General features: G+C 41.3%; 1 protein-coding gene across 3 annotated transcripts in view; it reads left to right on the forward strand.

Annotated features, from left to right (window-relative positions):
- Positions 1-14,702, forward strand: part of ripor2 (RHO family interacting cell polarization regulator 2) — a 57,321-nt gene extending 42,619 nt beyond the window's left edge. For 2 of the 3 annotated variants that reach the window (XM_088328756.1, XM_088328757.1), the window contains exons 12-24: positions 1,410-1,539; positions 1,671-1,805; positions 3,089-3,464; positions 5,321-5,556; positions 5,668-5,849; positions 6,118-6,283; positions 7,337-7,469; positions 7,533-7,694; positions 9,237-9,395; positions 11,801-11,991; positions 12,061-12,144; positions 12,220-12,310; positions 13,762-14,702. In XM_088328756.1, coding sequence (XP_088184882.1) covers positions 1,410-1,539; positions 1,671-1,805; positions 3,089-3,464; positions 5,321-5,556; positions 5,668-5,849; positions 6,118-6,283; positions 7,337-7,469; positions 7,533-7,694; positions 9,237-9,395; positions 11,801-11,991; positions 12,061-12,144; positions 12,220-12,310; positions 13,762-13,850 — 2,134 coding nt within the window. In that variant the 3' untranslated portion in view covers positions 13,851-14,702. The remainder of the gene's footprint in view (positions 1-1,409; positions 1,540-1,670; positions 1,806-3,088; positions 3,465-5,320; positions 5,557-5,667; positions 5,850-6,117; positions 6,284-7,336; positions 7,470-7,532; positions 7,695-9,236; positions 9,396-11,800; positions 11,992-12,060; positions 12,145-12,219; positions 12,311-13,761) is intronic. The other variant, XM_088328758.1, reaches the window with a different exon arrangement.
- The last annotated feature ends 196 nt before the right edge of the window (positions 14,703-14,898 follow it).

Here is a 14,898-nt window from a genome sequence, read left to right on the forward strand (position 1 = left end):
TGTGTATTACTAAGAGGCGCCTGTTGGTAAAAACTTCATTCATTAAAACACATATTGATTTGAATGATAAGCACAAAAAATTCCAACTACTCACAGGTAAAGAAATTTGAATTAGTCTCACCAAAAGGGAGCCGACGTCATTGTCCGGCATCTTGCTGCAACGGAAAACCAAGAAGTTTGCAAAGGCTGGGCAATGAAGAAAAACTGCTTTTTGGTCCCTTTGACTCTCCATAATTTGCATTCTTTCTTATGCTTTTTAGTACTTGTTTTCTGATGCAGAACTTAATACAGTAGCATCCAGGTGTCAAATCATACACATTGTTCCTTTAAGATGTTTATTGCATTTATAAACTCTTTCTAAATTTTCTGATGCTAGTACTGAATTCAACACCTCAGTTGGGTTGAGCGAGGGGGCTGGGAATCCCCTCCTCTGAATCAATCTCCCAGAAAGAGTCAGAAATGACTAGCCACCTCCCACTAGATCAGGGGTCAGGAACCTATGGCTCGCGAGCCATATATGGCTCTTTCTATGAGTATCTGTGGCTCAGAGACTAATTTGATTGCATGCAAAATTTCTCCATCTTGTTCAAAACCGGAGTTGTCTATCCTATTCAAGTACACGTAAAGCCAAACCAAAGCTAAACACGAGGGTAACACTTCGCAGTATATATAGGGCACGTTTTTCACTACAATTAACAGTCAAGGTGTCACACAAAAAAAGGGGGGAAAAAAACTCGTTTTGGCTGTACAACGCTAAAGAATCCTTTATTTAAAAGTTCACTATATAATCTGTGTTCAGTGTTCAGATACTTTATGATGAATCCACAGAACTGTAAATACGCCAAAACACCGGAAGAGAACTTAGTCATTTGATTGGGTGAGTGGGAGGGATGCGTGGAGCTATGCAAAAAGTACAAGCATTCCCTCCCATCTCTCGCCAAAGGTAAGCACATAAGGCTCCCTATTCTCAGAATGTTGTGACGTTTTTACAAAATAAATGCTTGCATCTGGTTTTGAAACCAATATGTATGAAAAAAGGGTCAAAAGGAGTTTAAACGATCTTGAGTAATTGCAAGAAAGAGACAAGTTTAAAGTGGTATGTTTGTTGAATTTGGGACAGGGGCTCTGGCATTATTCTCTTTTCATAATTTTTATCAAATCATCAAAAATAAATGTGCTGAAGACTAAGCTTTTGTCTGGGGCGCGGGTTTAGCAATTTAGTAAATTTGTCTCATAATATATGGTGTGGCTCTTTCCCAGAATAAAATTAATATTTTTTGCTTTTATGGCTCTTTGAGTCAAAAAGGTTCCCGACCCCTGCACTAGATGATATGGCTGTGGTATATACAATACAGTACTGAATTCTGGCGTAGCTAATCAAGCGTATCCCGTTGTTTTGTATCCGGCAGCCCCTTCGATGTGGAGGACCTGACGCTGTCGTCGAGCAATGTGAGCAAAGCAGCGGCACTACAGCGCCGGGTGTCCATCTACAGCCAGGGCACCCCTGACACGCCCACTTTCCAGGAAGTCTCTTTTTTTGTGAGTAGCGCTTGCTAGGGCCAAATAACGTAATTGCGTGCATACCCCGTTATCGTGCCACCACAAACCCACTTGCCCCCGACTAACCCCTGACTAACCCCGTCCACTCTAAACCCCGGGCAACCCAAAAGACGTGGCGCCGTGCCCCCGCCGATCGCACCTCGTTTCTGCACGCCCTCCGTGAGGCCCTACTGGAGACTTTCCGACGTGCCCGCTCTTTCGGCGACCTGTCGGCGCCCAGGCCAAAGTCCAGCCTTGAGGTCTACGTGAGTGTGTGTGGTGTGACCTGGTTTCCTCCCTGTCCAAATTTTACCCTCTTTTGGCAAATAAGTTTAGGTTGTTTCTGCTTTACCTGTGCTTTCCAAACAGCCTTCATTTACTCAGATGTATATTATTTATCCAGGACTGTCTCAGAAAACAGAATTTGTGCAAGTCTTTTATTGTTTTAATATTGCTGATTAGGGTAAAAACTCTTATACCGTTTCAAATTATTCTAAATATTATATTTTGTCTGCTGACAACAAATATTTTCATGAGATATGATATTCGTATCATTTCATAAGAAAATACTTTTGGAAGCAGAATCACTATTTCTCTTTTTTTAATTCATTAATAATCAAAACTATTCATTTTTTACTCTCAAAAAGTATTTATTACATTATTAGGAATTAAGTTTGTAATAAAATGTCTAAGAAATATGAATTTTTCCATAAATTCTTTACTCATATTTTATAAGCTCCCAAAATAACTTTTGAGGAGAGTATGTTGTGTTTTTATTATCTTAAAACATTTTATAGACCTAAAATATTCACAAATACAGTAAAATTATTTTTGATAAAGTAATAATAACAAACGACAACGATATTTGTTGTGAAGTTTGTATTTAAAACAAAAATGGCAAAACAAATAAATATATAGTAACATTTTACCTTTATAGTGTAAAATTTACAAATAAAATCAATGTTTATTCATTCATTTAATTTAGAAATAACTTTTTCATTATTTGGTTTTAAACTTGTTAAAGATACAAAAATATTGATAATGAAAATATTAAAAAATAAAATTCATATTTAAATTGTAATAAAATATTCACAATTGAAACTAAAAACCTTTTTAGTAATATCATTTTTAAAAGTCATATGACGCAAGATTAAATTTTTGAGGATTTCTTTTCATTTACAAAGTAGGCCTCTCCAAGGTGAAAGGTGAGTAGTTTTTTTTTAATTTTTGCTGTTCAAGGCAGCTAAAAGAATTAAGCACCAAAATCTTTACTAGTATAGCTTCTTAAAAGATTTAAGAAAACAAATAAGTTCAAATATCTCAAAGGCATTGTTACAAACGATTTACAAAATTTGGGAAAATTACCATTTAGGGTATATTTGAATATTTCTTGCATGCAGCATAACTGCGGAAACGCACTTCACAGTTTATGCTTCGAATTCAGAGCCTTTCTGGATTGCTATTTAAGAATCAGAACCTGAACTCATACGATTGAAAATAACTTCCTACTCAGTTTTTTTTTTTTTTTTTTAAATCTCCGTCCCCTCAGTCGACTCTCCCGGACGACGTGTTCGAAAACGGCAGTGTGTCGGAATGCAAGCGTCTGTCCTTCGCCTTCTCGGACACTTCCAGCCCCAGCCCTGCCCCCAGCTCACACTCGCCGGCTCCTTCCAACCCAGAGATCACCGTCACGCCGCCGGACACTGATGCTTCGGCCTCGCCTTGTCTGCTCCGGGAGGGCTCTATCGCCGAGGAGGAAGAGGATGCCGGGGACGAGGAGACGGACAGCGGGACCAGCGGCAGCCTGGAAGACTCTGAGTGGGAGCGCACTGAGTCACAGCGTGACGAGCGCAGGACCACCGTAGCGCCAGAGGACGTCTTCCTAGACCATGCTGAGCACCTCAAGCCCGTCCAGTTAGGAAAAGGTGCGTTTTTGCCTCATACTTTCAGTCATTCAGATGCAATTGACCATATTTCTTTTCCTAAAATGGATATACACCGTAATCCCTTGTTTACTGCAGTTAATGGTGAGCAGAAATACACCCTGCGATATTTTAAAATCCATGAAGTAACATACACTCTGCCGCCTGCTTGCAGCAATAATTGTCTGTGGATAATGGATCCCGGCCAAAACAGTGCTGTTCATTTTGTGCATGCCACAAAGGAATCTTCAACGTCCCGAACCCAGAAAAAAAGCACTCTCTCAGAAATGGTTGACCACAGATAATAGATGGCATCCACAACCATGCATTTCACGTTGGCAGACCAGAACGGCATGTCTCCCGACAAAGGTCCCTTTTGTCGGTTTTCGCTTGAAGCAATGAACAGGTGCAGTTCACTATAGGCGCAAATACAGTAACAGCAAAAAAAGTGCCAGTCCCCACTCGCAGCGATATGGCATCAAGGAAAATCGATCGCGGCAACAAACCTGCATTTAACTGTAGGTGGGCAAGAACGGCACGTCTCAGAACAAAAGTGTCTTCTACCTGGTCCCTGCTCACAGCAATACGGGATTGGGACTGATTGCGGCTGCAGGTTGTCAGTTAATTTTTAGGCAGATATAATGGCAAAGAAAGTCCCGGCAGGCCCCACAAAGTTATGCTAAAGCATTCTGGCCGGCCAAAATGTAAATGCACCGTTGACTATCCATTACCCCCAGTCAACCATTGCATAAAACAGGGCCCGCCAGAATGCATTTTATGTTGATTCGGCTAGCAAAAGTGTGCCATTGTGCCTGAAAATCATTATCTCTAGTACACAATTGTTGAGTACTCTATTTTCCGCACTATAAGGCGCACCTAAAAGTCTTAATTTTTTTCAAAAGCTGACCATGCGCCTTATAATGCAGTGCGCCTTATATATGGCTCAATATTAAATTCGCAAGGTCTCGCAACTTACGCAACAGCCGCCGACTCGATTTTCCCCCGAACGTGGAGTAGTCCGCGGTGTATGCTGGGATTTATATACCGGCCTTTCATTGGCTAACCAATGCGTCAATCATTATTTGTAAACATTTTACTCTCCTGGATTTACTACACTCACGGTTGTAAGAAGAACATGATTGCATATCATTATTAAACGTGAGAACTTAGGTGAGTTATGCGGCTTTATATTTTCCCGGTATCTTGTTTTAGAATGATCTTGATGTTGCTGTGATGAGTTGAGTGAATTAAACTCAATTCCAAGTGTTTATTGTCATATGCACAGTAAAGTTGCGAGCGAAAAAGAAAATAGAAAGTAAGGAATGGTTGGCATTTCTGGAATTCAAGACTTTAACCTTCCGTATGATATTTGAAATGACTCATTTAAGTGACATCGTACGGACACCGCATCCGCACGTGTCTACGACACGTATTTGCTTCTTTGCAAGCTTTGGGAATGTTAAGGGGGTAATCAGTTTGACTGAATCATCTGATTGTTTTGTCGACGTTCCCATTGTAGCGCCTTATAATCCGGTGCGCCTTATCTATGGAAGATATAGAACCAAAAACTATTTTTTGGGGGGTGCGCCCTATATCCTGGTGCGTCCTATAGTGCGGAAAATACGGTAAATGTATGTCATGCATGGCCGCACTTTTTTCCCTGTTCTGTCCGTGTTCAATAAACTGCACAGGAGCGGCTGCGATATATTATCCTTGCTCATTATTTGCTGAAAAGTGTATCCCCCCCGAAATCTGTTGCATTTGTATTTTTGTCTTGTAAAACTCAGCAATTTGAGGGGAATTAAAAAAATCTCATGTAGCAAAAATGGTTTACTAAAAATCCAACAACTTCCTTACAGACGAGGAGGAGGAAGGCGGCAACCTGACGCGGCAGCTGGTCAAGCGCTTGACGTCTTCAGAGGCAGACGACGAGGGTGGCGGTGTCCGTACGGAGGGGGGCCAAGGTATTTTGCCGGAGGGGGGCTTGGAAAATGCCATCCACGGGCTGCTGCTGACACTGGAGGCACTAACGCACCGATGTCGGGAACTCCAAGACCTGGAACAGGAAGTCATGCGACTGGAGGACCTTTTGAAGGTAGCCGGGTCTTGTGGAAAAACTTCGCCCTCTAATTTGATTGAATGAAAAGTTTCTACCAATCCTTTTTACATTTTGTTGATGTGGATTTATATATTTCAAAATCTTTAGTGCCGATTGCCTGGCCACAGTAGTCGCTCGTCCAGCCTCAGCCTGACGGTGGAAAGCGCACTGGAGAGCTTTGACTTCCTCAACACTTCCGATTTTGATGATGACGACACCGGAGACGATGTCAACACAGTCGCCGTCGTCCTCGCTATGCCACCGTTGGACAACGGCTGTGATAGAAGCGGGTGAGGTTAAAGCATTCTTGTTCATAAAGCACACTTCATAAAGCAAGGTTTTCAATACGGTGGATCCCTGCTCCAGTGGAGCGGGGATAGAAACCTTTGGTAATTAGCTAATGTCTTCCAAACCCACCGTAGCCCAGATGAAATCATTAAAATAACTAAATAATAGTTAGTTGTAATCATGTGTAATAAGCGTAAACATTGCAAATGCAGCTAAAACGTAAACGTGTCATTAGACTAATTTTTCAGTGTCTTCATTTTTGTTTCTTAGTGTTGAAAACATGTCTGAGGCACGCGGCCACGTGAGCGAGGCCCTGACTGAGGACACGGGTGTGGGCAACAGCGTGGCAGGAAGCCCCCTGCCGCTCACCACCGCCAACGATAGCCTGGACGTCGCCCTTATTCTGCACCTGCGCTACTGCAAACTACTGGTTGAGGCACGGAAAACTACAGAAACACAACCACAAACGTTTTTAATTATACTACTCGACGAAAACGTACTTACAAAGAAATCAAATAAAACATGTAGGATTACCTGTTTTTGTTGTGGTTTCAATTTAAATTTAAATTTTGTGAACATAAAACAATACAAAACTAGAGTGATTAATGTTTCTTTTTAGTTTTTTAATTAGGCAGATGTAACCCGGGTTGCTTTATTTATTTATTTATTTATTTATTTTTTGTTTATTCAATTACATACTTAAACTTACTTACTTATATACTCAAAGGTGGGGTGCGTCATCTGAGGTGTCCTTAAAAAAAGTTGCATATTTTATCTTAATAAGTATGTTTTAACAATGCCCAACCGAGTTCAGAATCCTAATGCTTTATTTTCCACTGCGCATATCTGCTTTTATCTTTTAGCAAAGCTGTTCGGGGGAGAAAACATCAGATAGGCAGAATGGGGGGAGTAGGAGGATGTACAGTGATTAGATGATTGTCTTGCTGTATATTTTTTTTCTCTTTGTTAGTGTAGCATGAAATAGTGAAAGTAAGAAAACACCTGTTTCAAGTGCAGTGTTAACCAGACATGGGACCAAGTCACACATGTGCAAGTCTCAAGTAAGTCTCAAGTCTTCACCTTCAAGTCCCAAGTAAGTCCCAAGTATTTTTTTCTTGGGCAAGTCAAGTCACAAGTCAAGTCCCGAGTCTTAGATTGCCAAGTCCAAGTCAAGTCACAAGTCATAAAAACAGCGACTCGAGTCCAAGTCACTAAGTCTCAAGTCCCCATGTCTGGTGTTAACGCAACTCGAACTTTGAAAAAAAAATATTTTTTTAAAAGAGTTTATTCAAGCGTGTATGAGAAATGCACATACTTGCATGTGCATCATAAGGAGCTTGACAAAGGCTACAGTGATGACTTAAGCCAGGAGAATACAGCCACAAGTAGAGCAAATTCCAAATTTCGTACAGCGCCTTTCAACATACTAATTTACTTACCTACTTACGCGATCTAACGTAAGTACTTACGTACTCTTCCGCTGATGCAGGAGTTGAGCAACAGTCCGGGCACGTGGCGACGTCGCGGCATCCTCTACAAGCTGGCGTCACAGTCTGCGTTGCTGGAGGGGCTTGCTGACGTCATTGTGGACCACCCTGGGGCGCTCACGTCTCCTGCCCAAGGTACGACCAGACTTTGCGCCGAAATCCGCCGCCAAATCTACCGACGTTTTTCTGTGTTTGCAGCGGCGCCGGGCTTGGCGGAGCAGCACGGGTTGATGGCGTTGTGGGCCGAGTGTAGCGGCTCCGTGGGACTCTTCCACGCCACGCTTGCGCGATTGGTTGCTCACATGGAGTGGCGCTTTCAAGAAACACTGGAAGAGAAATACCCACAAAGCTGGCAAGCAGGTTGCAATCTCTTATATTAAATGGCACAGTTTTGTTTACGATCTTTTTGGGGGGCGAACTAGAGGCCAACAACGTTTTTGCTAGTAATTTACAAAGCAATATAATAATAATTAAATTTATTTGGTCCCCTTACCTAATTGGTATAATGGCGGCGCCCTCTGGCTGCGGCTGCATCGACTCGCTACAACGGGTCAGGTCGCTGGTTCGCGCCTCGGCCGAGACATACCTAATTGGTATAATGGCGGCGCCCTCTGTTGGCTGCGGCTGCATCGACTCGCTACAACGGGTCAGGTGTATCGACATTTCGTTCTGTGTACATTGTTACAAAGAATGACAATACAAAGGAAATTATTATTATTATTATGTATCGACATTTCGTTCTGTGTACATTGTTACAAAGAATGACAATACAAAGGAAATTATTATTATTATTATTATTATTAGGGATATTCGTTTTCAGACTGTACCAGGGGGTACAGTCAGTGCTTTTGCAGCAGAGCGTACGACAAATGACCTATTTACAGCAACTGGTATTGCCAGGCAGTCTCCCATCCGAGTTCTAACCAGGCCCAAACCCTGCTTAGCCTCCCGAAACCAGACATTCTCTTGGTGGTATGGCCGTAAACACGTCAAAGCTACTAATGAGAACCTAAGCAATTTTTTAAGCCATGCTTGTAAATATTTGCCCATTTTTCCTAATATTATTTTTATCGTATTATTCTCTTTTAAGTCTTTTATGACATTTTTATCCTGGATTGCCACATTTCATCTCGTTGTAAGCAATGTTCGCAGCGTTATCAATGAAGATAGTTTTGTAATTCTAAGATGGACGATATTATGTTGACTGGTGCTGCCAAGGAGCTTCCTCTTGTGGTTGAGTGTTATGTAGTCCAACCCATAGTTACCACCCCCTTATTTGTCTAAATCAATATTGTATGTACCTTTTTTCCTTTATTGAATGATGTTTAAATGTATCAATATTTCAAAATATTGTATTTTTATTCTTTAATTTTCAAATAAACCTTTTACTTTTATTAGAGACAGTTATTTTAAATTTATTTTATAGATTAAATGCTTTGTAAATTTTAGAAATGTGATGCAAAGACAACATGTAATGTGTATCTATAATTCTAATCCTTAATTATTCTAGACCCAGTGTTCAATTCCAGTTACCGCAACCGCCCCATGCAGAGTTTGTAGATAAAGATAGGATGGATGGAGAGATATACTTACTATATTATACTAAAGACCACTACTGTTTTTGATGAGCATTCCAACTTATTTTAGCTTTTAGCTCTGTTTTTAGAATATTTTCTGGTGAGAAAAAAAAGGATCATGCCATGGAAAGAGCATCCAATTATTTAGTTTTCTAATGAAATTGTATTATTATTAAACCTAAAAACTAAGATTTTTTTTTTTTTTTAACTTTCATCAGACAATTAAGGTTTGTGAATTGTAGAACTACATAAAAAAACACTGCCATACATGAACCTGAGCCAGATCTTCCTCTAACGTTTTATTTTTCTCCTCCAAATATCCTAGTGATCCCTCTTGTGGCGAGCGAGATGTCGGATACCGACGACTTCCCCGACCCCGACGGTTTGAGGCAGGAAGTCGTCACCGTCTTCCAGTTCCACGCTTATGTCCTGCGACGTGGCGTCTGCAACATGGAGGCGCATCTCCTGCATTTGGCCGCCGAAGGTGAGCCTGAGCCCACTTTAATGTGGATACAGTGATCACTACTTACTGGTTTTACTTATGATTACACTGTATTTTTATTTGGTTTCATAATTTATACACTGTGTGCTGTATTTCCAATATTACATCCAGGGTACAACAGGCTTCACAAATGAATATATAGTTTCCCTTTAAAGTGTAAAAATAAAATGTTTTTGGATCCTTTTTTACAGGATTTTCCCCACTTTTACCATATTGACAACAAATCATATTGCTTGGCCAAGAACTTGAATTCAAAACGTTTCGGTGTCTGTGCGAACGTTACTTCTCAAAGGTGACTGTCTGCTTTTGGTCGACATCATTTAAAATGCTGCTCTGCTATTGGTTAGTGTCATGACATCATGAGAATGGCTAAAATCATTTGTTTTTATTCATTCAGTTTAGAATCTTGTGTGCTTAATAAAGACTTTGCAAGTCAGCGATACAATACTGTAGTTTTTAGTACTGTATTTATCCGTTCTGGGTCCAAGGCTTAAAGTAATGCCGAGGGGAGAAGCAAAAACTTGATAACCATGGAGAAGAAACTTGCGATCATCAAGAAATGCAAAGAAGGCACATGGATCACTACAATCACTTAGTTGCATGGGCATAACCATTCGACCAACTGAACTGTATAGTATTATTTATCATAAGGAAACCTCCCTGGGGCATGACAATCATTGTAGGTTAAATCCTTAAAATCAGTTTCATTTTTTTATCCGTCTGCATTTTAGTGAAAAGTTTTTTTAAACTACTGAACATTAGGTAATAGCTTACGCAAGCTACACAGACAGCTAAACTCTAATATGATGGCAAGATAATACGTAATGTAAACAAACTTAACTCTTTCACATGACGGTTCACATATCCATCCATCCATTATCTGCACCACTTATACTCAGTAGGGTCGCGGGGGTGCTGGAGCCCATCCCAGCTATCTTCGAGCAATCGGCAGGGGACACCCTGAACTGGTTGCCTGCCAGTCGCAGGGCACACAGAGACAGACAACTCACTTGTTCATTCACACCTAGGGACAATTTGAACTGACATGCATGGTTTTGGGAATGTGGGAGGAAACCGGAGTGCCCAAAAGAAAACCCACCCAAGCACGGGGGGGACATGCAAACTCCACACAAGAAGGTTCGATCTCATGACCTCAGAACTGTGCCGCACACGCGCTAACCACTGTGCCGCCGTGCTGCCCACCGTTCACATAAACATCTAATATTTAAAAATGTGTGTACATAATTGATCACCTTCAACTACAGCAGATTGCTCCCCTTATTAATCATTACAATTCCCCTTTTTAAGCTATAATAAACCTTATTATGGGCAGCACGGCGGCGCAGTGGTTAGCGCTTGTGTGGCACAGTTTATGTCATGGGAACCTGTCGTGGGTTCAAATCCAGCTCCAGACTTCCTGTGCGGAGTTTGTATGTTCTCCCCGTGCTTGCGTGGGTTTCCTCCGGGCAATCCGGTTTCCTCCCACATTCCAAAAACATGCATTTCAGGTGAATTGGCCGGTCCAAATTGTCCCTAGGTGTGAATGAGCGAATGAGTTGTCCGTCCCTGTGTGCCCTGCAATTGGCTGGCACCCAGTTCAGGGTGTCTCCTGCCCACTGCCTGGAGATGGCTGGGATGGGCTCCAGCCCCCCCCCGCGACCCTAATGAGGATAAGCGGTACGGCTAATGAGATGAGATGAGATGAAACCTTATTATTGCAAATCCCCTCAATAAGAGATAATACATCTTACAAACACAATGCGGCACCTATTTACTCACAGTAAGACAGACTTTGTGGAATAAAACCAAAGATAGTTTGTGTAAACTTTTTTACAAAAAAAACAACAGAAAACATTTTTTTTTAGCATAATTCTTAATTCTTTCCCCACTTGCAGTAAATTCTGTTTTGCTTATTTTATGTAGCAGTATAAAAAAATCCTGTACAAAGATTCTGGTACGTGGTACACAATTTGAAATGACCAAAAAACATAAAATGCGGGGGGGAACGTATAAGTTGACAGATATGTTAATTACTTATGGAATTGATGAGACAAAAACTGTGAGGAGATTTTCAGCAATGTCTTGGTGTCACCAAATTATTATCCTGCCTTATTACAACCACTAAGCGGCAGATAACACAGTAGTACCTCACCATTAATTACTTTTTAAGTTGAGTGTGTGTTTTATTCTGTTGTAAAGGAACCTTGACTCTACCAGTATATTAAATTGATATTACTAACAAATTAGTAATATCAAATATTAAAAACAAAATTAATGTCTAAAAAAGTATTTTGCATATTTGCGTACACAGTAAAAAAAACAGATTTTTTATTTTTATTTTTTTTACATCGAGTATCAAACCTTGTGTGATCTTGTGTGGTTTCCAGAGACGTTTTCCGAACGCTTGCGCGGTGGAGATGCCTCGGCGCTGGAGGAGTTGCCAGCATCTGGTTTGTGGCCTCACAGCGCCACCTTGAGGACGCTGGCCTCGCTTCTCACCGCCACCGACCCTGCCGCTAGCAAAGCGGCCGCCGACTACCTTACCGCTGCCGCGTCCAACGGACATTTTCGGGACAAGGTCAGTTCTCCTTTTTGATATTTTGTTTTCTTTATTGTTATTGTTTTTATATTATTTCTGTGTCATCAGGCAGTGGAGTGTTACACCAAAGCGCTCTCTGAGGCAGGCGTACACAGCCAGAGGGAGGCGTGTGCAGCACTAAGTTGCTTGCAGGTCACAGAAGGCTCCTCGGAATATTCCACTGATTTAAAGTCACCCGAATGTTAAAAACGGTTTCGTCACCCGCAGGCGTCCGAGAGTGTCCGAGCCGTGGCGTCGCTCTGCAACTCTGCCGACGAGGAGCTGCGCCAAGTCGCCGTAGAAACACTCCTCACGTTTGGTCGGTTGATTCTTTCATCTTATTCATTGTCTTCTTAATGGCCTTTTTTAGTGCAAATTTCCAACCTTTAGCACTTATACCTAATAGCGATACTATGACTAGTTTGATTAGCAGTACAGTGATCCTTGCCACTTCTCAACCACAGTGCAGCATAGGTTGAACATTTTTCAAAATAAATGAACAATAATGATTCTGCATCCAGTAACAGGCGGCAATCGCAGAGCACATTATTTTTTCGGTTCGGGCCGCTTTAGTGTGCCATTATAGCCCGCCTAAGATTAACTGCACTGTGTGGCTGCAATCTAATATCCCCAGTCAACTATTGCTGCAAGCTCTGCCTGGCAGAGAACATTTTTGTCAGGCCCGGCGGCTTTTTTTTTTTTTTGCTGTCCTGGCCACCCAAAAATTGAACCGCACTCTTGTGGTCATGATCCATTATCCCCCCTCACATATTGCTCTGAGCGGGTACCGGAAGAACACATGTCTATTGGTACTGGCGTCCCTATTTTTCCCTTATTTCAGCCTAAAATGAACTGAACTCCTGCGGCCAGGATCAGTTATCCCCAGTTGACTATTGCTAAGAGTGCCAGCTGAGAGTGCAAATGAGTGTCGTGCATGACCACTCTTTCTTTTTATGGACGTTTTTTTTTTTTTTGCCTAAAGTTGCTCTGCATTCCTGCTGCATCAATCCATTAAACTTGGTCACATATCGCTGCAAGTGTGGACAGGCAGAATACACTTTTATCAAGCCTGATGGCTCTTTTATGCCGTTATTTCTGCCAAAAACGAACTACACTCGTGTGCCTCGATCACTTATCCCCAGTCTATTGGTTAAAGTTGGGGGCTGAGAGAGCACATTTGTGTCATGCTTAGAGCCTTTTTTCCTGCTATTTCTGTCTAATATGAACAGTAGTAATGATCGATTATCCCCAGTCGACTAATGTCTAGAACGAGGGCTTTTTCGCCGTTACTTCTACTTCAACATGAACGTATGTGGCCAGCATCAATTATTCCTGATTGTCTATTGCTGAGATTGGGGACAGAGCACACTTTTACGATGCCTTGCGGCTCTTTTGTTTTTCCCGCGTAAAATAAACTGCATCCATGTGGCTGCAATACATTATCCCTAGTCTACTATTGCTAAGAGCAGAGGCTGGAAGAAAGCGTTTTCTTTTTTTTCGGTTTGGGCCGCTGAAGCGTGCCCTTGTGGCCTGACTAAAATGAGCTTCACTGTTTTGGCTGCAATCCCTTATCCCCAGTGAGTAAGGGTTGACAGAGCACGTATTAAGAAAAGGGGGGTGTCAAACGTAGCGGATTTTCACATACCAGCGTTTCCCATTAATTGCGATAAATGGAGGATTACAGTAATTTTTGGAGGGTATATCTACTATATTAGTTCATTTGGTAAACTTTGGGCACAATCAACAAAATGTTTTATTTTTGTTTTCCAGGTGAAGAAGGCCGTCGGGCATACGAGCAACTGGACACTGTGTCGGGGAGAGTGATTCGCCTTGGGGGGATTGACACCACCGCCTTTTAGGACGCCGACGTGCCACGTTGGGCAGGAAACGATGACAAAATAATAATGATCTGCACAAACACAACCACAAACTGTTTTCGGGTTCAACTGGAGTGCACAAACTGGACCTGACCTGCTCCCGTCTTCACTGGTTACTGTGAAAGCTCAATGTTTTTTGTTACTTTTGCACTTGTAAATACGCGACCAGTCTGTGTATTAATCTTTTTAGAAATTGTGTGGCACGGAGGAAAAGGTGTTTTTTTTCCAAGTGCTATTTCTGTAAGGAAAGTGATTTTATTTATTATTCAGTTAATTTACGTTTTCTTTCTTTCTGAATCTTTTTTAGTATTAAAGCATCTGAGTTGATTTCATTGGAGTTTAATGTTTGAAAAATATTTTAACATTGAATATAAACAATACATTTGACTGTAACCAAAGCCATTTCTTGTTCTGAAATGAGAATGTACTTTCAGGGCCCTTGTTTGGCCCCCAATCGTCTCGTTTTAAAAAGCACAACAATTAAGCCATTTACTACCTGGAAACAAATTAAATTATATTTAACCAGCGTTTGAAAATAAGCATCACAATATTTTGCATGCCTTAGCTTTTTACTTAGAACAAGAATGGCTTCTCAATAGTTTGATTGGACCGTAGGGGACGCTGTTTGCTCATGACAGGTTGGAATAAATCTTATTTTTGAAAAATTGTATGACAAGTTCTGTGTGTCGGACCATTTTAAGGGGAAACTGCGCCTCTGCTGGTCGGAGGTAAGAAGTTCATGCCCATTTTGTATTTTGGGGGACTAAATCATGCTCTTTACTGCAACAGTATTTGCAAGAACAGAGTGAAATAAATTCAACTGCTGACACTAAATTGGTTGTGGACTAATATATTCAAAATTATGTAAATGTGATCAGTATAATTTTGATGTAGATATCTTTACCTCAGTGCATTATGGGTTGAAAAGATTCTATAATTCATTATCCATATCAAACAGCGGGACCAGTGGCTGGCAGAGTTAATTGCCTGGTGGCTTTTACTATCATTTTTGCCTGAAATCAACAGCACT

Source organism: Urocampus carinirostris, chromosome 2 (genome assembly GCF_059441175.1).
Source record: "Urocampus carinirostris isolate Australia breed hairy pipefish chromosome 2, RoL_Ucar_1.0, whole genome shotgun sequence".
In the NCBI taxonomy this organism is placed as follows: Eukaryota; Metazoa; Chordata; class Actinopteri; order Syngnathiformes; family Syngnathidae; genus Urocampus; species Urocampus carinirostris.